We start from the raw sequence: 24566 nt of genomic DNA on the forward strand, positions 1-24566 counted from the left end.
CCTCTCTCTGTTCACTGCCTCCCTCTGAGGTGCCTTTTCCTTCTCTTCATTGCCTCTTGTCTCTTCCTGTGGAAAGTGTGATAACCTAGACAACAAGTCCAGCCCCAGAAGATGTTAGGGGAGTGAACTGGTCTTAGAATCTTAGGAACTTGGATCATAAACTTGAAGGAAATTTTGAAAGCAAGTATCAGCTCTTCTTTTTTTTTATAGCGGCCTTGTGACTTTTTTCCTGAAGAAAACATCTGGAAACACACACACACACACACACACACACACAAACTGGTAAAGGATGGGAGAGAATTTGAAACACTAATTCCAGTTATCTATGTTCCTCTGATAAAATGGAGGTGAGACTCAAAATAGCAAAAATTATCAATGACAGCAAAAAGCTGAGGACTCAAATGTGTGCCAAATTTGTATGCTTCGATTTTGAGTTAAAATGACAGAGAAACTAAGTATGTTGGAGAAGGCGAGGGAGAGGGAAAGAGAGATTATATAGGTATGTATATCCTGGTATGTTTTTCATTTAAACTCTGTGTAGTTACCTTAAAATCTTGGCCTTAAGGCTTTAACTTGCAAAACAAATGTGTTTTGAAATAAGGAAGCTATTAAGGTTGACGATTAATTTATGGTAGGTTTTTGTGATATTTGGTTAAGGTCACATGTGTTTAGCATATGATACAGGCATTAGAATCAAAGTTTTTATGTTTTAAAACACATAAATGCAATCCCTGACATCTAGCACTCTTGTGGTACTCTATGACTTTTCCCAAGTGGAAAATTTTCTACAGTATTCGTGGTTACAGTCCTTCCACCTTGAATTTAATTCAAATTTTGACAAGACCTTTGGAGCTATTTCAAAATTTCTAGTAAGAACTTTCAAGGATACAGTAGATATAATTGTAAAATACACTTGCAAAACATTCTGGGAAGAGGAATTGACAGTTGGTTTCTTGTTAGTGGGAGGAGTTCCTTCGGTCTCCTATGCCTGGACCCACTCTCTGGCTCACTGATGGGGAAGGTTAGTTCAAAGACTGTACCCATCACAGTCTGCTTTTCTTCACTGGGGCCCTGGAGACTTTAGGAAGACTCTTGATGATTTAAGGACAAGCATGACATCTCATATCCTTTTTAGAAGCTGTAGATAATTCTTTGCTCTTGAATTGTCACTCCCTGAGGACCCATGAGGTACATGTAGCCCAAGGGCTGATTTTCTGTGTCTGACCTAAGAGTTTGTTTCTGGCCTTGCAGAAGTAGAATAGAAGGTGGCTCTCCTGACCTCCGGAAGTCCAGATGCCTCGCACCTCTTCTCTTAGTTCTTTCAGTCCTCTCAGTGTCCTAGCTCCTCACAGGGAAAGTCTCGGCCTTCCCACAAAGCACTGGAATGGTTTATCTTAGGCCAGTCCTTAAATTTAATCAGGATTTGGGAGCCTTCAAAAGACTACTTTTTAAACCATTAAATAGTTAGAATAACATCTGTGGACAGAAAAGACTTACTGGATTGTTGTTCTTAGAATTATTATAATTATAATTATTATATATTACCTAAATATTTCCCAAACATCATGGCATTTTTAACAACTCCCCTGTTTTATAGATGAGGAAATCAAGACCAGGAAGGTTGAACAACTTACCTCTTTCAACATTTTTGATACTATGTTTTGTGTAGGAGGAAGACCATGAATATGATGAATGAATGAGAGACTAAATGGGTGAATAGGTCAAAGCAGAGAGAGTGACTTACCTTGATCTACAGAGGCTCAATCTCTAATGCTGTCCATCTTCTAACCATCTCACCTCTGTGCAGTTGGATTGTTTTCCTTTCTATTCTAGCTTTTCCATTGTCAAAACCTATATTACACAAACCTTAGAAGCATACACTCAAACCCAAAAGAGTTAAACATTTTCCCAAAACTTTAAATGTTTGAATATTGTAAATACATGCTTTATTTGATGAAAGTGACCCATAGTCATAAATTAAAATGCAAGTCCATGTGAAAATTCCACTGAGTATCATTATTCTAAAAATGTTCCCAGCATCTGAATTGCCCCTCTGTTCTCTGCAATGGCTCACATATGTGCACACCACCAACAGGCAGTGATCGAACAGAGGACCGATTCACACAGATGCATTAGGAATTTGTGGATTTCATTGGCAGACATGGACTGGACAAGGAACTCCATTTTGAAGAGGCCTGACAAAGAAGCCTGGCTTAACGATAATGAAGTTAAGGGTCTTTAACTCCAAGTGGACTTGAAACCCACCTCCCTATAATATGCCTGCAAAATTGCTACAGGCCAGACCATAATCTCAAAAGAGGGCTAATTAAAGCCAGAGCCATATAAAGTTTGAATGTCAGGCAATTTGACCTGTAGGTTTCAGAAAAGGTCAAATTCAAGACCAGGAAAACTTGACTAAGTGACTTTTCAAGGTGACTCCCTGATTCAGTTGTATGTACAATGCCTAAAGTCTGAGCTCACTCCAGGTTACCTTATGACTTTCAGTATTGATTTCATCTCCTCTTGCTATTTCCCTCCATTGCATTTTCTTCCCAGGAGTACATGCATCCTTTCCCTGTGGCCCTGGAGATGCACATTAAATCCCCTGAACATCCGCTGCCCACATCCTGTTCAACACATTTTTATTTTTAATAATGCAGACTGGAGAAACTTGTCCCCCGTGGAAAATTATATTGAGAATGAGTACCAGAGAGCTTGCACTTCTCTTTTCATTTGTGGCACTACCAGTGTTCCTGTTTTCAAGGTTTCTAACTCACCTAAATGAGAAAGACTTTCTCCAAGAGATTCTTGGCACCAGAAATCATATGAGTTGATTTTCAGATAAGGAAGAAACACTAAAAAACAAATGCCCAAAAATCCTAAAGCAAGTTTTAAAATTATCAGGGATATTTTGGGTGGATATTAAAGTTCTAGGAGAGAAATTGATTTGAAGAATTGAAATTATTGCAAATACTTTGAAATTTAAAGTTGAGAAAATACCAAAGGAAACCTGATAGCAATTTGAATACTGTGTTTTCTAGCATCTTCTTAATTATTTCTTCATCCCTATAATGGTCATGCTGGTAATTGTCATTGTTTCCCTCTTCATATCAAAAGTTGTCAGTGAGAAATGACTGGGTGATATGACAGTAGCGAGTCATTAGTCAGTGCTCATGGCCAGGACCTGGGTTATGTCTGTAAACTTAGAATAGAACCTTTAAGTTTTCCATTGCCAATGCTGGCAACCACAGGGAGGTATTCAAGAGTTACTAAACTGTGACATATGCTGAATTACATAATTCATTCCAGAGTGGTACTTAGGTTTGTGAAAGTTGAGGACTGAGTAGTTATATCTTAATTATGTTTAAAAGCTAGAAAGAAAGAACATCAAGCAGATGTTAGTCATCACTTTGACTTCCCCTACCTTATTTTAAAACTCATCACTCCTTGGATTCACCAGTTAGTAGAATCTTCAGAGTACCATTCTTTGAAAAATTCTTAAGAGTGATTCTTTTCACAGTGAATTTCATTTGGTTTTTATTGTCCCCTAAGTGAAAAAGCATGAAATCTCCTTTTGAACAACTGTAAGTTGCTTTCATAGTCCTCTCAAAGAGTATCCTGGACTTAATTGGCACAAACAAAGGAAGAGATTATAACTAAAGCTTTGTTAATGTGTGTGAGTTGAGGTAGGGGGAGATAGTTTAATGAGCTAATTATTTACTCAAATATTATATTTAAATTTTATAAAATATGTAAGATATAATAATGGGTTATTAACTTATCATTGCTCTGTCCTGAAACCTCTGCCACTTTTTAGTTGTGTGACCTCAGCAAGTCATTGAATATTCCTGAGGCTTAGCACTCTCATCTGTGATTGGGGATAATAATGCCTACTTCACAGGGTTATTCTGAGAATTTAATGGAATAATGCATAAAAGACATTTTTATGAATTCTAATATATGAAAGTATTATAGTTAGTAGTCACGGTATACTTTACTCTGCCAAATTAAGCACATTGTGGAATGGATAAAAAGAGAGATTAAGAATTTGTGTGGGTGGGATGTGTGGTGTTAGACTAATGCAGACCTTGGGGTAAACCACAAAGTTGAGAAATGGCAATGGAAGGAATATGGAACCCTGAGGCAGCTGGCTACCTGTTCAGGTGTTGTGGGCCTCTTATAATCCCAGATGAATTTGTATAACCCAGCATGTCTACTTCTCCTTGAGCATATGATTGACTTAAGGTAGGAAAAGAACTTCCACAGCCACATTGCTGTCGTCTTTGCATTAAATAGCAGCTAAAAGAAAATCAGTGAAGTTAGCACCTTGCATATAGATCTAGCCAACATCACAATGGGAAATAGGCTTGGTATTATACCTGGGATTGACTTGTGTCAGGTGGCATGAGTTTGGGCAGTTCATGAACCCTCTGTAGCCTTAGTTTCCTTACCTATAAAATGGAATAATTTGATATTAATAGGATCAGCTAAGATAATAAATGATGAATACTTGCTACATAATACAGTTAATAAATGTTCATTATTATTTATAATCATAATTTCAATATTAACCAAAGCAGAGATTTGCTAATGAGAAAATGCATGTGATAGTGTGCCTGATTTCTTTTTCTTTTTTTTAAAAGGTGATGGTTTTGATATATGCTTATTATAGTATCATAAAATAGTATATGTTTTTAAGGAGTGATTAATAAATTAATCACTCTTCAAAGTTATGTTTTAGGTAAAACCTTCACAGATTCATTCACATGAACAAATACAGCAGACAGTCCTAAATTTGTCCATTTCCAGTGAAAATGAGAGGAATATCTCCCATCTTGAGTCACTTTCTGAGCCAAGAGGAAGTGTGAGGTCATCTAAACAGTGATTCTTTTCTTAAGGAAGTGAAGACAGATAGGAGTGGAACTTGGGCTGTGGTCCTATGAACTTGATGGATGTAGTTATAAATGGAAACTCCAGAATTCGCTCTCAGTTCTGTCCATTGTCTCCTAGTACAAGGGCTCCCTCTACAGGTTCCAACAACCCTCAGATGTTATATGGAAAACTTAAGTCCAGCTAGCCATGCAAGAATCTATTGTAATTTCCTTTACTTGAGAATGTCACTCTGTCCACTTATAACAAAGTGCATATCTGAAAATATGACAGGTAAACACACTTCTATTTAGGCACTAAAGCTGCTGGCAAAGACACTTGTCCACACTCTTCTTGCTTACATTCACAAGGCATCACGACCTAAAGTGGACTCATGGCCCATGAAACAAGAGACTTGACACGTTTTCAAAGTCTCCACTATAGTGGAGAGCCATTATCTCTGTGTATTTGCACTTCATTAAATGCCTGATACTCTCAACAATTGAGAGTATGGTACATATACATCGTAGAACAACTCTAGCCTCTGCAGACTGTTAAACTTTGGTTTAAGTCTATCAGTTTCATAAAATAGATGAATATCAGATTACGTTATCATAGATTGAAATGCACAAAAGATTATTTCAATAGGTGAAACATAGCTATTTGTCTGCAGTTAAATGGATAAGACTAGGAAATTGAGGAGCACCCTGAAATACTACAGATGACATAGATCACATCTTTGAGCTCATTGGAAAGGCTGCAGGACAGAAAGGACAATAAAGCATCTTCAGGGTCAGCTGCCTTACTGCAGTTAACCTTCAGATAACCTTAATGTGGAGTGAGAATAAGAGAATATGAAGAAAGAGTGAGTAACAACAACTGGTCACTGGGAGATTTGGCCTCATACAGACTCATAATCCATTTTAACCATTTTTCCCACTTGGTTTCGTGTGTGTGTGTGTGTGTGTGTGTGTGTGTACATGCGCACGTGTATGTGTATATGTTAATATGATTAAATTAACCAAGAAGGAGGATTTTAACTAAAATCACCACAAGGAAATTTTCATGAATTGAATAGTAGAGTGTTAAATTCTTAAATACTACTTTCAAAAAAAAAATCTTGCCTTCTTGCTATATCCTTAATTTTTTAAAAATTAGGAACATTTGGTACCTACCAAGAGTGCATGACATACGTGTAAGTTTTACCAATAATGTTAATCTACTTGAGTGTTCCTCACCTTTGGCCATATAAAAAATCTTTCAGATCATGTATTCTTCTCCTTATGAAGGGTAAATATTATGATAGTACTTGATCATGCTTATTGGTGAGATTTTTGCTAGATATTATTCATGGATTTTTAAAAATGTTATTAAAAGAAGTTTGTTATAAAAACTAAGCATATACAAAAGTAGAAAGATAAATGAGATGAACTCTCATTTAGTCATCACAGTTCAACAATTTTCAACATGTGGTTCACCTTGCTTTATCAGGTCCCCCTCTCAGGAATCATTAGGAAGCCCAAACAGCTTCACAGTCCTAGCTTCCTGGCTGCTGTCATCACAGGCAAATGCCAGCAGAGGTCTTTTGGGGAGCCAAGTCACAGTGAAGGTTGGGGACTCACACTGCACTTCCTATAGTTTGTTGCCTGTCTGTACTTCAGCTATGTCAATAAAATGATCCTCTGAGGCTGATGCCAGGTTTTCCCATCATGGCTAAAACTGAGGGTCCTCAAAGGCCAATCCAGGCTGGAAAAGCACCATACACATACTAACTCATCCACATCCCAGAGGCTAACCAAAGCATCTACACTTCCTGCAGCAAAGTATTTCCCCATAGGGTCAAACTTGATACAGATGCAATTGGAAGGATGGGCGTTGATTGACTGCACAGGCTTCAGCTCTGGATAGTTGAGGATGTTGATAGAACCATTGCCATTTGTCAAGAAGAACGTGTTATTGTCATTGTTCCAGGAAATTTCATTGACCTCAAACTTGAACTGCTCCTCTGCCTTGGAATGATGTGTCTTGGCATGGATAAAGGTCACTACATCCTCCTTATTGCCTATAGCAATGGTCGACCTTCAGGACTCTAGCAGATATTAATGTTCTCCTTTAGTGTTTACAGTGGCAATGCATTTTGTAGTCCTCACATCCCAGATGCCAATGGTTTTATCACCAGATGCAGTGACAAAGAGATCAGGATTACTGGGAAGTCAACAAAGCTTATCCACGCCATCCCCATGTCCCCAATAGTTGTCTTCTTTGACCGATAGGTCCTTCTGCAGCAAGAAGACACTGGCTGTCTTGTCAAAGGATCCAGAGGCTAAGCAACGCCCATCGCAGCTCCAGGCCACTGAGTGCACCTTGTCACTGTGTGCGGGGATGTGTACATCTTGCTGTGGCGCTGGCACAGCTCCTGCATCCTGAGCATGTAGCCCGACAGGCCTGCGCCAGGGGGCCGTCGTGCCTGGGCCAGTTAAATGATCATTTAAACTGGGAGGAACTTGGAAGTCAGTAGTAGAGAGGTGTTAAAGAGACAATTAGTACCTGGAGTCTCACAAGTCCCCAAGCACTGAGTGGAAGGGATGGAGATAGGAAACCCGGATCATTTTGCCTATTGGCAAAAGAGAAGTACATAATCAGAGAGTAGAGATTAAGACAATTAAGTTAATAATAAAGTATGGTTTTAAAGTGACCCCTTCTGGTTTTACTAGTAGTATTTTAGAAAGGCAAAGATCTTGGAAAAATAGAAATTCAAAACGTGGTTTTTCCTTTTTATCTTTGTAACTTTTTTTTTTTATTAAGGCATATTTCACATTCTAGCATAATCTGTAGTTCGTGCCTTAGCACATTTTCTATCCACTTGCTAGCTAATGGCAGTAGGTTGTTTCCAGTTTCAAGCTACTATAAATAATGCTGCTAAGGTCATTCATTTGAAGGACTCTACGTGGACATGTGTTTTTATTTTACTTGGATGTATACCTAGAAGTGAGATTGCTGGATCATGTGGTAAATATATATTGAACTTTTAAAGAAATTGCCAAACTGTTTCCAAAGAGCTGTGCTATCTCTCGTGAGGGTTCCTGTTTCTCCACATTGCCTAGCTAGGCTTTATCTGAACAAATTTTTGTTTCCTCCTGAAAAAAGCAGGTTGGCAAGCTGACCATCTCCAAGTGCCTACCCCATGCTAGATATGGGGAAAGGAGCAGTCTTGTGCTTTGCACCACATCATTCTTATTCCTATGAAATACAGATTTTTATCTCCTCATATCTGATAAATTTACTGAATTTGGGTAAACTAATCATCATGGTAATCAGGGTTGTTGTGGATACTAACTAATATCAAATGACATACATGGACATGCCTAGCATAATTTTGGGCATACAGAAGGTGATTAATGAAGCAATTTTTATTTTCCTGCTTCTTTCTATCATTAGCATATCAGGGAGACTGTAAGCACGGGGGCCTGAAATTTGTTTATTGGATCCCATCACTTTTCTGGTAATACTGGTGGTTTTCTCTTATGAAACTGCCACATCTTGGAGAAACAGAAAAGGTTTTATAGAACGTACCCTGTGATCATAATCACTCTAGGGCACAAATATCATGGAGCCAATCCCTAATTCAAATAGTGTAATTTTTGTTGCTTACAATAGTAACAGGAACTAGTTCAGGCTGTGGTTATAGCGGTTAACGGCTGCTTTGTATTCTCCTGTCCTCTTTTGTCCTCTCTTCACAGTAGCAGTAATTACTTTCCCAAAATCTAGAAAAGGGTGTTCTGAAAAAAAGTACATAATTAATGTTGCTGAGAAGTTAATTAACTTGATTGATTTAAAATGGACCTTTATTAGATGCTTTAAATATTGTACAAATGGCAATAAGAAATGAGACAAAGGGAACAGAGCTATGGTAACAAAAACTGCATGGTACCGGAATAAAAACAGACACACAGACCATTGATACAGAATAGAAGACACAGAGACAAACCCATATATCTACAGTCATCTGATTCTTGACAAAGAGACCAAAAATATACATTGAAGAAAATACAGCCTTTTAAACACATGGTGCTGAGAAAAGTGGTTATCCATATATAGAAGAATGAAACTAGACTCTTATCTCTCACCCTGCACAAAAATCAACTCTGGTCTAGGAATTAGACCAGAAATTATGCTATACTTAAAACACACACACACACACACACACACACACACACACACACACACACAGGGTCAACACTCTAGCATATAAGTAAAGGCAATGACTTTCTCAGTAGGACCCCTAAAGATCAGGAAATAATGCCAAGAGTTAATAAATTGAATGGCATCAAATTAAAAAGCTTTTGCATGGCAAAGGAAACAAGAACGTGAAGAAAAAAATCTACAGAATGGGAGAAAATTTTTGCTCGCTGCTTCTCTGACAGAGAATTAATATCTAAAATATATAAATAACTCAAAAAATGTATACCAAAAATCAAATAACCCAATAAATAAAGGGACAAATGAATTAAACACACACTTCTCAAAAGAAGAAATACAAATGGTCAATAACTATATGAAAAAATGTTCAACACCATTAGCAATTAGGGAAATATAAATCAAAATTATGTTGAGATTTTATCTCACTACAGTCAGAATGGCAGTCATCAAGTATACAAATAATAAATGCTGGAGAGGATGTAGAGGAAAAGGAACAGTTTTACACTGTTGGTGGGATTATAAATGACTACAACCCCGATGGAAATCAGTTTGGAGTTTTCTCAAAAGACTAGGCATAGAGTCGCCGTGACCCACCTATACCAGTCCTCAGCCTTTATCCTGAAGTGTTAACATCATCATGCTACAGCGATACATGCATGCCCATGTTTATAGCAGTGCAATTCACAGTAGCCAAACTATGGAATCAGCCTAGGTATCCATTGATGGATGAATAGATGAAGAAAATGTGATGTATCTACACAAGGGAGTTTTATTCAGTCATAAAGATAAATGAAAACTTTATTACCCTATATTCGTGTGTGATTGCACGAATGGTGTGATGCTGCATTGTGAACAACCAGAGAAATGAGAAGTTGTGCTCCATTTGTGTACAGTGAATCGAAATGCATTCTGCTATCATGTGTAACTAAATAAAGCAAATAAAAATAAATGAATAAGGGCAAAAAAGAGAAAAATGAAATTATGTCATTTTCAGGAAAACGGATGGAACTAGAGACCCTTATGTTAAGGAAAATAAGTCAAACTTAGAAGGTCAATGGTCATATTTTTCTCTCATATGCAAAAGCTATTGAGAAAAAGGAAAAGAAAGATGGGGGTGGATCTCATGAAAATCAAAGGGAGATCAGTAAAGAAAAGGGATCAAGGGGTGGAAAGGGGGGGTATGTGTGCTGGGGAGTGATATAGGCCAAATTTTATTATTACATTGTGTGCATGTACAACTGCATAACAACAAATTCTATCTGTATGTAAAACCATAATGCACCAATAAAAAAATGTGGAGAAAATAATGAATGAAACAAAGGGAGATAACATATAGAGTCAAAATAAGAAAGTGATTTAGGAGAAAAGGGTTCAATACCTTAATCAAATTCAAGTGTTAAAAATGTTTAAACATATTTTTGAAAATGCATATTTATTATGAGATATGCCTTCAAGATTTCTTTTTAATCTTTTCATTCATTGTGTCTTTTTAGGGAGAGCCTGGAGTTAGAGGCCCTCCAGGTCCCGCTGGGCCTCGGGGAATAGGAACCCAAGGGCCAAAGGTGAGTTCTCAGATCTGTGTTCTGTGTGAGAGTCAGATGCAGGTTGAGCATCCCTAATCTGAAAGTCAGAAATCTGAAGTGCTCCAACTTCCAAAACTTTTGAACACCAACCCAATAATGCAAGTGGAAAATTCTACACCTGATCTTATGTGATACATGGCAGTCAAAACCTCCTTCTAAAATTATGTTCAGCTATGTGTTTAAAGTATATATGAAACTTAAATGAGTTTTGTATTTATATTTGGATACCATCCCCCAAAGATCTCAGTATATATATGCAAATACTCCAAGATCTGAAAAACTCCAAAATCTGAAACACCTCTGGTCCCAAGTATTTCAGATAAGGGATACCCATCCTGTACCTGTACCATTAGTACCAAACAAGTGAACAGCAACTTCATAGTAAGTGTTCATGTTGGTGTTGACTTATTTTTTCTTGATTACCTATGGAAAGTCTTATTTTTTTAATATCACATGAACTTTCAGTAAAATAGACCATTGAAGTTTACAAAACCATGTGCTTCCCCAAAAGAAATTAGAAAGTGGCCTCTCATAAGTAGTTGCAAAGAGCTCAGGATATTTCCACGTTTCTTAGAGAAAGTGTTGTCATTAAGAAGCACATCTTTGCTTTGGCCAGAGGTGCTTCAGGTGGACTTTCAGCAGGGTCACTCAGGGGCTCACACATGTATCTATTGTGTCATATGCTACATTTGCTTGGGCAGAGCCTGGGTGCAAGGGTCTAAATTTATTGTCCCCATAGAAGGTGAGAACTTCCTTTGGCCACTTTGCCCTTATTTTTATATGTCCTCCTTTTGTCTCCTACAGTTTGATGATTATTCATCCTTTTATTTTTTTAATCCAGTATTTCTCAGTGAAGAAGATTGTATCCTCCCCTCTGACCCAAAGGAGGACATTCTGGGCTGTCACAGCTGGGGGTGCTACTAGTATTTAGTGAGTAGAACCCAGGAAGACTGCTAAATATCCTTTATGAACAGGATAGCTTTTCATAATAAATAATTATCTGATTCAAATTGTCAATAGTGCTGAGTTTAAAAACTGTTTTGTTTATTCAATTATTTGGGACATATTTTTGATTTGTTCAAAAAGTGAGGTAAGAAGTATCAGACAGGTTTGTAGGAAAACAGGTATCAATGAGCTATCATCACAAATTCAAATTTCAAATAGGTGTATATACACCCAAAATGTACAGAGTGAATCTGAACCCTATGACCAGAAGAAAGAGAAAAGACGGTAGGAGTCAAGGATTTTATTGAAAATCCCAGAATTACCAGGATCTCAACTTATCCCTCTTTTTTCCATTAATTCCATGTGGCAGTAAGCTAGTTTTGAGTCTTATAGATGGCTTTATATATATGAAGATCCCCTGCCACCCTCCATGGCCAGATATTAAAAGTCATTATCACTGGGTGATGAGAGGATGGATCCATTTATCTTCTTCATTGTTATCTTCATTTCTGGTCTTAAATATTTTTGTAGTGAGTAAGTAATCAGATAAAGTAAGTTTTTTTCTTATTGAAAAGAAAAAGACCGACTTAGATGGTAATGTATATTAACCCAAAATTTCTCAGTGTTTGTTCTATTCAATGTTGATATAGGAACTTTCAGGATAAACAAAGATAAGTTAGTTTCCCTATTAGAAGACTTCTTTGAACCCTCAATATACAGTTCTGTGCCACATAATGACCTTCTGGTCAGGATCATACTGCACATATGAGGGCAGGTGTAATGCCTAGTGATGTCATAGCCACCTTAGTTTGTGTAAGTATGCTATGATGTTTATACAAGAAGCTGTCACCTAACCATGCATTTCTCAGATCATATCCCCATCCCTAAGTGCTGTGTGACTGTATTAATGGGCATTGGAGATCTTCATGGGGAGGCACATACCGTTTTCCAATCTGAGTCCACCATGAAGTCTTTCCTCAGTAAACATGGGGTCATCTTATAAATACACCCTGGGAAATGCTGCACTTACTTACTGCCTCTTGTTTTCATAAAAATTTGAATACTCGTCCATATCAACATTCACTAAACCTTTAACTGCAATCTCAGTGAACTGGTGTGCCATATTGAAGCAGAATAACATGTTACAGGTCCCGCAGAATCCTGCATCAGTGGTTTTCAGACTTGGTGTGGGGCAGAGGAGCCAAGCAGAATCTCTCCTTCTGCTTGTTCCTAGCAGCTCTGCCTTTACCTCTTTATTTATATTTGGATTATATGTAAGATTTTGTTTGCAAGCAGTTTGAGTAACCTAAAAATATTTAGAAAAACACCGCTTTAAATAAAATATAAAATAACTTATGGACAGCAAGAAAATCCTAAATAGACTAAAGAAAGAATTGAAACTGAAAGCAGTCATATTTAAATTTTTTTCTCCCTCAATAGTCCTACACTTTATCTTTAATTTGTCCCTGTTTTCTCACAGGGTGATATTGGGCAGAAAGGTTTGCCTGGTCCTCCTGGTCCCCCTGGCTATGGATCACAAGGAATTAAAGTAAGTGAATGTGACTGCTGGAATCATCTCTCAATTCCATAAGGAGTTGAGAGGGGAGAAGAAGCTGTGGATAATGCAAAATATGGCGATTGTAAAATGGATTTAATGTGAGCTTAGCAGTTAAAATTGCATCCATTGTTTAGAGAGATCATTCAGAAGGATAGAAGTGGTATAAGTACAATAGTTTCATGGAGGCTTAACATTATACAAATTGGTTGGTGAAAATTCTAGTGGTTTCTTGTCTGTGCTTTCTGAGCTGAATGGAGACTTCATACCAGCAGTATGTTCTCTAGCTCTCTCACTTTCCTGACCGGTAAGCTCCCTTCCCCGGTTGGGGGCTTCCCAGTCTCAACTATGAATGCAATTACATAGGGGAGCTTTCTGAATAGTATTGATTTTCTACCCTACGAGGGTAGAATATAAGGTTGAATCTGAATCTCTGGGGGGTAGATATTGAGGAGTGCCCTTTGTTTGCTTGTTTGCAGGACTGGGGATTGAACCCAGGACCTCCTGCATACTAGGCAAGCACTTCTGCACTGAGTTACATCTTAAGTCTTATTTTGAGACACAGCCTTCTTGTGTTGCCTAGACTGGGCTTGAACTTGTAATCCTCCTGAATAGCTGGATGGCACATGTGCGCTAATGCACCAGGTTGGCTGCTGTGGTTTTAAAATTCTTTAGGTGATCCTCCTGAGTAGCCTGGGTGAGAACTAATGCAGAACAAAGGGCCGGAGTCTTTGTTATTGGAATTCATGGTCATCTGTATTCTGTTTTATTTCTGCTCAGCAACAATAAGGCAATCTAGAAAGCTGGGGGTTCTCAGGATCCCCTACATCTCATTAGACAGTTTGGTGTCTACAGGTTAGTAGGAAATTTCAAACAATTCCCTTCCTACTTCTAATACATTGGTTTTGTTTTTCAACTGTCCCATTGCCTGCAATAAATTTGGTATTTATTTATTACCATGCAAAAACTTTGGGAGTGGGTAATTGATAATTGATAACTCCGGATAATTGAGATTGACTCTAAAAAAGTGGAAACATTCAAAACAGACTCTTCCAAGTAGCAGAATGTCTTGGTAAGTAGGAGACAGCAGGAACCTAAGATAATAAATGTGAAAATCCTGTGATGGAATTAAACTACCTACTCCTGTGTAGAGAGAGTGAGCTAAATCAAGAGCAAAACTCACTGAATCTGTGTTAAATCTTACAATTCATCACACAATGTCTAGGGTTTCCATGGCAGGTCTTTTAAATAACAGTTGTTCATCTGTCAGACTAAGTATCTAAGCAAACACCAGGCAGCGTGTTGTTGATAGCATATAAGCACTGGAAAATAAAGCAAAAATGCTGCTTCCTATAAATAATATCACTCTCATACTTAATCCTTAAATTCTACAGTTAAAAGAGGATAACACCCTATATAAGGTTTTGTATGAATTTGTGTAGAAAACAAATGTGTCACAGCCCCGGGCTTGTCACCAACATGAGCTCAGCTTACATGTGCTCTTAGTTCATGTACCTCTACCTCTTTAAATCTGGTGGTAATTTTTTCCCCTTCTATTTTCTGGGAACAATTTTTTTTTTTAAATTCACATTGAAGCACCTTGGGTTGCTTGCATTAAGTCAGTCTTCACCAACCATGACTCATCTGGCTGGGGGCGCCTTTTTTATGCCCTCCAGTTTATGCCATGTTCAAATCCATCCTGAATGAAACTAGGTCATGAAGTCCAGCATCTTAAGAAGAGAACCGAAGTAAAAACTGCCACATCACATATCCAGTCCTATCAGAGATGAGATAAGCTTTCTCTCCACGTAGGGCTGTGACCTGATGCTACTTGACCAAGGCTGACTCATAAAACCTTTCAAGACATGCTGGATTGCCTGGTGCTGGCTGGCAGCAGGCAGAAGTATTTCCCTCAGGACTCCTACCTCATCTCCTGACTCTTGGTTAGACCATAACTGCTGAAGGGAGGAAACTGGAAAATAGTTGGCGGCATTCCTCTTAGTCATGTTAAGACTACATAACCAGTAAAATTTCATTCCTTACGTTTGTTGATATATTTCCTACAACTTTCCAAAGACTTTTTGAATCAGTGAAACTTGGGCCTACTTTTGTTCTGTACCCACCTGGCTTTGTTGCTGGAATATTGGTTCTGTCATTACAACCACCCAACCAACTGACTGAACACCATCTGTGTTATGTAGATAGACTAAATGCTGGCATAAAAGGGTAAGTGAAAAGATAAGAACTTAGTCCTTAGGAAATATCATGACAGACACCACTGAAATACATAACATAATGAGAAACTACTTTGAAAGTCTATACTCCAACAAAATAGAAAATATTGAAGACATCAACAAATTTCTAGAGACATATGATCCTCCCAAACTGAACCAGGAGGACATACACAATTTAAACAGATCGATTTCAAACAAAGAAATAGATGAAGTCATCAAAAGCCTACCAACCAAGAAAAGCCCAGCACCAGATGGATTCTCAGCCGAGTTCTGCAAGACTTTCAAAGAAGGACTAATACCAATGCTCCTCAAAGTGTTCCATGAAATAGAAAAGGAGGGAACCCTTCCAAACTCATTCCATGAAGCTAATATCACCCTCATACCCAAACCAGACAAAGACACATCAAGGAAAGAAAATTTTAGACTGATATCTCTGATGAATATAGACACAAAAATCCTTAATAAAATTCTGGAAAATTGCATACAAAAACATATTAAGAAGATAGTGCACCATGATCAACTGGGGTTCATCCTGGGGATGCAAGATTGGTTCAACATCTGGAAATCAATAAATGTAATTCATCACATCAATAGACTTCAGGTTAAGAATCGTATGATTATTTCAACTGATGCAGAGAAAGTGTTCAACAAAATACAATACCCCTTCATGCTCAAAACATTAGAAAAAATAGGAATAGTAGGAACATACCTCAATATTGTAAAGGCTATATATGCTAAACCTATAGCCAACATCATTCTTAATGGAGAAAAACTGAAAGCATTCCCTTTAAAAACTGGAACAAGACAGGGATGCCTCTTTCACCACTTCTATGCAACATCATCCTTGAAATACTAGCCAGAGCAATTAGACAGACCAAAGAAATTAAAGGGATATGAATAGGAAAAGAAGAACTCAAGCTGTCACTATTTGCCAATGACATGATTCTATATTTAGAGGATCCAAAAAACTCCACCAGAAAACTTCTAGATCTCATAAATGAATTCAGCAAAATAGCAAGATATAAAATTGACACGTGGAGGTTCAAGATGGCGGACTAGAGGGCGGCTGCATTTCATGTTGCTCCAGGACTCAAGATTCAAAAGAGGAGATAGTGACTTGGGACCAACTCAAAGCCGCCCGGGGAGTTTCTCCCATAGGGGAGGCGTCCCCGAAGGGGCAGTAGCCCTGGAACGCAGAGAACTTTGTGAAGTACAGTGACTCGGCGGGTCGCCCCTCCCCCGCCGGAGCGGTAAAAACGGACAGCGAAGCGGAGCGAAAAATGGCGGATTGAAGTTTCCAGGACCGCGGGCAGATCCTCTAACCTAAGGAGACTCGTCTGCGAAGGGTGAGGCTCGCAAGCCCAGGAGGGAGGTCCGGGCCCCTGGGAACGTTGCCTGCAAAGGCTGCCCCTGCCCAGGCGGCAAGTCACACCTCCCCTGCTGGAGCAGTGAACTCGGAAAGCGGGGATCTTTGCAAAGGAGGTTGTGCGACACACTGCTTGGTTTTGAAGCGATCTGCCAGGGCTCCAGCGGCTGCCAGAGAAAGAGTGGGGCGGCGAGTTGTTTGGATCCAGCAACCGCCTGAGCAACGGGGAGGGGGCTGCCCAGAGGAGGTGGAGGTACGCAGTGAGTGCCTTGGTCTCCAAGCGCCCACACCTGGAGGAAGAGACGAGCGACGGGTCACTGGGGCTTGGAGCATATGTACGAGGCTCCAAGTGACTGCTCAGAGGGCGGGTCGCATAGCCAGGCGATTAGGTGCATAGCAAGGTCCGGTCCAGGGACCTAGGCACCTTTTCTTGAATGAACTACACAGAGACAAACTGAGGGGCGAAGTGAAGGTTCCAGGACTTCAGGCAGCGTCTCTGAGAAGGGACAACCTAAGGAGACTCGTCTACGAAGGGTGAGGCTCCCAGGCCCAGGAGGTAGGTCTGGGCCCCTGGGAAGGCTGCCCTGCCCAGGCAGCAAGACACATCTACCCTCATTGGAACAGTGAGCTCGGAAAGTGGGAGACCTTGCAGAGGAGGCCGAGCAGCACACCGCTTGGTTTTTTGGTTTTTTGGACCAATCTGCCAGGGCTCCGGGGGCTGCCAGAGAAAGAGTTGGGTGGCGAACTATTTGGATTCAGCAACTGCCTGAACAACGGGGAGGGGGCTGTCCTGAGGAGGTGGAGGTGCGCAGTGAGTGGCTTGGTCTCCAAGCGCCCACACAGAACACCTGCCTGGAGGAAGAGACGAGTGACGGGTCACTGGGGCTTGGAGCATATGTACGAGGCTCCAAGTGACTCTTCAGAGGAGGGGTCGCATAGCCAAGTGATTAGGTGCAAAGCACGGTCTGAGCCGGGGATCTAAGCACCTTTTCTTGAAAGAGCTACACAGAGACCAGCTGAGGGGTGGAGCGAAGGTTCCAGGACTGTGGGCAGCTTCTCTGAGGAGGGGCCACCAAAGGAGACTCGTCTGCGAAGGGCAGGGCTCCCAAGCCCAGGAGGTAGGTCCAGGCCCCTGGAAACGCTGCTTGGGAAGGCTGCCCTGCACAGGCGGTAGTTGTGGACTGAGGAGAACCTCTAGGAGGGGAACGGACTAGTGAGACCTCCCCACCGGGTGGGTCTTCCCCGCAGAGTGAGGTTTTCCCACAAAGACAGTAAAACCAGAGACACAGGCCCAAACAGGCATTGCCTTAGCCCGCAGTCTAGCTCCCCTTTGGATGACCATTGGTCAACAAGTAGAGGCACCTCTGCCCTCTAGCAGGGAATATACCCCACCTGAAGACCACCACCCCTAGAGAGGCAGCTACCTAGGGGAACACCGAAGTATCAACTTCCTCTAAGACTTCAGGCTACTGAAGGATAAGAGGGGATACACTAGCAATCTTCAGGGACATTATAAGTCAATAGAGGAAATCTGCAACATCTCTGCAGTCCACTGATACCTGAACAATATGAGAAAACAAGGGAAGAAAATGCCTCAAACAAATCTGGATGTTATATCAATAAAATCCAATGACAGCATGGCAGAAGAAATGTCAGAAAGGGAGTTCAGAATGTACATAATCAACATGATAAGGGAAGCAAACGATGAAATGAAAGAGCAAATGCAGGCATTGAATGAACGCACCAATAGACAGTTAAAAGAGCAAATACAGGAAGCAAAAGACCATTTCAATAAAGAGTTAGAGATATTGAAAAAAAACCAAACAGAAATCCTTGAAATGAAGGAAACAATAAACCAAATTAAGAACTCCATAGAAAGCACAACCAATAGGATAGAACACCTGGAAGACAGAACCTCAGATATTGAAGACAAAATATTTAACCTCGAAAACAAAGTCGAACAAACAGAGAAGATGGTAAGAAATCATGAACAGAATCTCCAAGAACTATGGGATATCATGAAAAGGCCAAATTTGAGAATTATTGGGATTGAGGAAGGCTTAGAGAAACAAACCAAAGGAATGAACAACCTATTCAATGAGATAATTTCAGAAAATTTCCCAAATCTGAAGAACGAAATGGAAAATCAAGTTCAAGAGGCTTACAGGACTCCAAATACACAAAATTACAACAGACCCACACCAAGGCACATTATAATGAAAATACCTAACATACAAAATAAAGACAGAATCTTAAAGGCTGTGAGAGAAAAGAACCAAATTACATTCAGGGGGAAGCCAATACGGATATCAGCAGATTTTTCAATCCAGACCCTAAAAGCTAGAAGGGCCTGGAATAACATTTTTCAAGCCCTAAAAGAAAATGGATGCCAACCAAGAATCTTATACCCAGCAAAACTTACCTTCAGATTTGACAACGAAATAAAATCCTTCCATGATAAACAAAAGCTAAAAGAATATACAAAAAGAAAGCCAGCATTACAGAACATTCTCAGCAAAATATTCCATGAAGAAGAAATGAAAAACAAAGAAGCAAATCAGCAAAGGGAGGAGATATCCTAAAGGAACTCTCAAATAAAGAGGAACCAAGTCGTGTCAAAAATAAGCAAATAAATGAATAAAATGAGTCAAATGACCGGGAATACAAATCATATCTCAATAATTACCCTGAATATTAACGGCCTGAATTCATCAATCAAAAGACATAGACTGGCAGATTGGATAAAAAAGAAAGATCCAACAATATGTTGCCTGCAAGAGACTCATCTCTTAGAAAGAGATACCCAAAGACTAAAGGTGAAAGGATGGGAAAAAACTTACCATGCACATGGACCCAGCAAAAAAGCTGGGGTATCCATCCTCATTTCAGATAAAGTGGACTTCAAGCCAAAGTTAATCAGAAGGGATAAAGAAGGACATTTCATAATGCTTAAGGGAACCATAAATCAGCAAGACTTAACAATCATAAATATCTATGCCCCAAACAGTGGCTCACCCATGTATGTCAAACAAATCCTTCTCAATCTCAGAAACCAAATAGACCACAATACAATAATACTAGGTGATTTTAACACACCTCTCTCTCCACTGGACAGATCTTCCAAACAAAAATTGAATAAAGAAACCTTAGATCTCAATAACACAATCAATAATTTAGACTTAACAGACATTTATAGAATATACCATCCAACGAAGAGTGAATACACTTTCTTCTCAGCAGCACATGGATCCTTCTCTAAAATAGACCATATATTATGCCACAAAGCTAATGTTAGCAAATACAAGAAGATAGAGACACTTCCTTGTATTTTATCAGACCATAATGGATTGAAACTAGAAATAAATGAAAGAGCAAAAAACAGAAATTACTCCAACACCTGGAGATTAAACAATATGCTATTATATGAGGAATGGATAACAGAAGATATTAGGAAGGAAATTAAAAAATTCTTAGAGGTAAACGAGAACAAAGAAACATCGTATCAAAATCTCTGGGACACTATGAAAGCCGTACTTAGAGGAAGATTTATTTCATGGAGCGCATTTAATAAAAGAAGTAAAACTCAAAAAATAAATGAACTAACACTACAGCTCAAAGCCCTAGAAAAAGAAGAACAGACCAACACCAGAAGTAGTAGAAGACAGGAAATAGTTAAACTCAGAGCTGAAATCAACGAAATTGAAACGAAAGAAACAATACAAAAAATTGACAAAATAAATAGTTGGTTCTTCGAAAAAATAAACAAAATTGATAAACCTTTAGCCACACTAACAAAGAGAAGACGAGAGAAAACCCAAATCACCAAAATTCGGAATGAACAAGGAAGTATCACAACAGACACGACTGAAATACAAAACATAATTAGAAGCTATTTTGAAAATCTATATTCCAACAAAATAGAAAATTTCGAAGATATCAACAAGTTTCTAGAGACCTATGAATTGCCTAAACTAAACGAGGAGGACATGCACAATTTAAATAGACCAATTTCAAGTAATGAAATAGAAGAAGTCATCAAAAGCCTACCAACAAAGAAAAGTCCAGGACCTGATGGTTTCTCAGCCGAGTTCTACAAAACCTTTAAAGAAGAGCTCATTCCAATACTTTTCAAAGTATTCCATGAAATAGAAGAGGAGGGAACCCTCCCAAACTCATTCTACGAAGCCAATATCACCCTGATACCTAAACCAGACAGAGACACATCGAGGAAAGAAAATTTCAGACCAATTTCCTTAATGAACATCGACGCAAAAATTCTCAACAAAATTTTAGCAAATCGCATACAAAAATGTATTAAAAAGATAGTGCATCATGATCAAGTGGGTTTCATCCCAGGGATGCAAGGTTGGTTCAACATCAGGAAATCAATAAATGTAATTCACCATATCAACAGACTTAAAGTCAAGAACCACATGATTATTTCAATAGATGCAGAAAAAGCATTTGATAAAATACAGCACCCCTTCATGCTCAAAACACTAGAAAAAATAGGGATAGTGGGAACGTTCCTTAACATTGTAAAGGCCATCTATGCTAAGCCCATGGCTAATATTATTCTTAATGGTGAAAAACTGAAAGCATTCCCCCTAAAATCTGGAACAAGGCAGGGATGCCCTCTCTCACCACTCCTATTCAATATCGTCCTTGAAACTCTAGCCAGAGCAATTAGACAGACCAAAGAAATTAAAGGGATACGAATTGGAAAAGAAGAACTCAAACTATCCCTATTTGCTGATGATATGATTATATACTTAGAGGAACCAGGAAATTCCACCAGAAAACTCTTAGAACTCATAAGTGAATTCAGTAAAGTAGCAGGATACAAGATCAATGCTCATAAATCCAATGCATTTTTATACATAAGTGATGAATCTTCAGAAAGAGAAGTTAGGAAAACTACTCCATTCACAATAGCCTCAAAAAAAATAAAATACTTGGGAATCAATCTCACAAAAGAGGTGAAAGACCTCTACAATGAGAACTACAGAACACTAAAGAAAGAAATTAAAGAACACCTTAGAAGATGGAAAGATCTCCCATGTTCCTGGATAGGCAGAATTAATATTGTCAAAATGGCCATACTACCAAAAGTGCTATACAGATTCAATGCAATTCCAATTAAAATCCCAATGATGTACCTTGCAGAAATAGAGCAAGCAATTATGAAATTCATCTGGAAGAATAAGAAACCCAGAATTGCTAAAGCAATCCTTCGCAGGAAAAATGAAGCAGGGGGTATTGCAATACCTGAACTTCAACTTTACTACAAAGCAATAGTAACAAAAACGGCATGGTATTGGTACCAAAATAGACAGGTAGATCAATGGTACAGAATAGAAGACACGGACACAAACCCAAACAAATATAATTTCCTCATACTAGACAAAGGGGCCAAAAATATGCAATGGAGAAAAGATAGCCTCTTCAACAAATGGTGCTGGGAGAATTGGAAATCCATATGCAACAAAATGAAAATAAACCCATATCTCTCACCGTGCACAAAACTAAACTCAAAATGGATTAAGGACCTCGGAATCAGACCAGAGACCCTGCATCTTATAGAAGAAAACGTAGGTCCAGATCTTCAACATGTCGGCTTAGGACCAGACTTTCTCAACAGGACTCCCATAGCACAAGAAATAAAAGTAAGAATCAACAACTGGGATAGATTCAAACTAAAAAGCTTTCTCTCAGCAAAGGAAACTATCAGCAATGTGAAGAAAGAGCCTACAGAGTGGGAGAAAATCTTTGCCAATCATACTTCAGATAGAGCACTAATCTCCAGAATCTATAAAGAACTCAAAAAACTCAACACCAAGACTACAAATAATCCAATCGACAAATGGTCTAAGGAAATGAACAGACACTTCACAGAAGAAGACCTACAAACAATCAACAAACATATGGAAAAATGTTCAACATCTCTAGTAATAAAAGAAATGCAAATCAAAACCACCCTAAGATTCCATCTCACCCCAATCAGAATGGCGATTATCAAGAACACAAGCAACAACAGGTGTTGGCGAGGATGTGGGGAAAAAGGTACACTCATACATTGCTGGTGGGGTTGCAAATTAGTGCAACCACTCTGGAAGGCAGTATGGAGATTCCTTAAAAAACTTGGAATGGAACTACCATTTGACCCAGCTATCCCACTCCTTGGCCTATACCCAAAGGACTTAAAATCAGCATACTACAGAGATACAGCCACATCAATGTTCATTGCTGCTCAATTCACCATAGCCAGATTGTGGAACCAACCTAGATGCCCTTCAGTTGATGAATGGATAAAGAAACTGTGGCATATATATACAATGGAATATTACTCAGCCATAAAGAATGATAAAATTATGGCATTTGCAAGCAAATGGACGAAATTGGAGAATATCATGCTAAGTGAGATAAGCCAATCTCAAAAAACCAAAGGAAGAATGATCCCGCTGATAAGTGGATGATGATACATAATGGGGTGTGGGAGGGGTTAGTTTTAGGGTTAGAGTGAGGGTTAGGGAGGGGGGCAAGAATGGGGGAAGGAAGGACTGTATAGAGGGAAAAGAGGGATGGGAGGGGTGGGGGGAAGGGGAAAAAAATAACAGAATGAATCAACCAACATCACCCTATGTAAACGTATGATTACACAAATGGTATGCCTTTACTCTATGTACAAACAGTGAAAGAACATGTATCCCATTTGTTCACAATAAAAAAAAAAAAAAAAAAAAAAAAAAAAAATAAATGGTAAAAAATGGTGTCTATACTGAAAAAAAAAAAAAAAAAAAAATTGACACGTATAAATCTAAAGCATTTTTATTCATAAGCGATGAAACATCTGAAACGGAAATGAGGAAAACAACTCTGTGCACAATAGCCTCAAAAAAACAAACTTAGGAATCAATCTAACCAAAGAGATGAAAGATCTCTACAATGAAAACTACAGAATATTAAAGAAAGAAATTGAAGAAGACCTTAGAAGATGGAAAAACTCCCATGTTCTTGGATAAGAAGAATTAATATTATCAAAATGGCCATAATTCCAAAGTTGCTATACAGATTTAATGCAATTCCAGTTAAAATCCCTATGACATTTCTCATAGAAATAGAGAAAGCAATCATGCAGTTCATCTGGAAGAACTAAAGACCCAGAATAGTGAAAGAAATCCTGAGCAGGAAGAGTAATGCAGGAGGTATCACAATACCAGATCTTAAACTCTACTATAGAGCAATAGTAACAAAAACGGCATGATATTGGCACCAAAATAGACAGATAGACCAATGGTACAGGATAGAAGACATGGAGACATACCCACATAAGTACAGTTATTTCACACTAGACAAAGGTGCCAAAAACTTACAATGGAGAAAAGATAGCCTCTTCAACAAATGATGCTGGAAAAACTGGAAATCCATATGCAGTAAAATGAAATTAAACCCCTATCTCTCACCCTGTACAAAACTCAACTCAAAATGGATCAAGGATCTAGGAATTAGACCTAAGACCCTTTACCAAATAGAAGAAAAAGTAGGCCCGAATCTCCATCATGTTGGCTTAGGAGCAGACTTCCTTAATAAGACCCCCATAGCACAAGAAAATAAAAGCAAGAATCAATAAATGGGATAGATTCAAACTAAAAAACTTTTTCTCAACAAAGGAAACAGTCAATAATGTGAAAAGAGAGCCTACAGGGTGGGAGAAAATCTTTTCCACACACAACTCAGACAGAGCACTGATCTCCAAAGTTTATGAAGAACTTAAAACTCTTTACACCCAAAATACAAAGAACCCAATCAATAAA

The 24566-nt window shown here is 38.8% G+C and overlaps 1 protein-coding gene and 1 pseudogene across 3 annotated transcripts in view; one reads left to right on the forward strand and one right to left on the reverse strand.

Annotated features, from left to right (window-relative positions):
• The window catches only part of Col28a1 (collagen type XXVIII alpha 1 chain), a 196400-nt gene that overhangs the window by 112674 nt on the left and 59160 nt on the right, over positions 1–24566 (forward strand). For all 3 annotated transcript variants that reach the window (XR_007109989.1, XM_047562843.1, XM_047562842.1), the window contains exons 26-27: positions 10563–10631; positions 13078–13146. Coding sequence is in view for 2 of the 3 variants with exons in the window: in XM_047562843.1 (XP_047418799.1) it covers positions 10563–10631; positions 13078–13146 (138 nt within the window). In the remaining variant the exon portion in view is untranslated. The remainder of the gene's footprint in view (positions 1–10562; positions 10632–13077; positions 13147–24566) is intronic.
• On the reverse strand, positions 6370–8055 carry LOC124990454 (THO complex subunit 3-like; annotated as a pseudogene).

This window comes from Sciurus carolinensis, chromosome 8 (assembly GCF_902686445.1).
Source record: "Sciurus carolinensis chromosome 8, mSciCar1.2, whole genome shotgun sequence".
Taxonomy (NCBI): domain Eukaryota; kingdom Metazoa; phylum Chordata; class Mammalia; order Rodentia; family Sciuridae; genus Sciurus; species Sciurus carolinensis.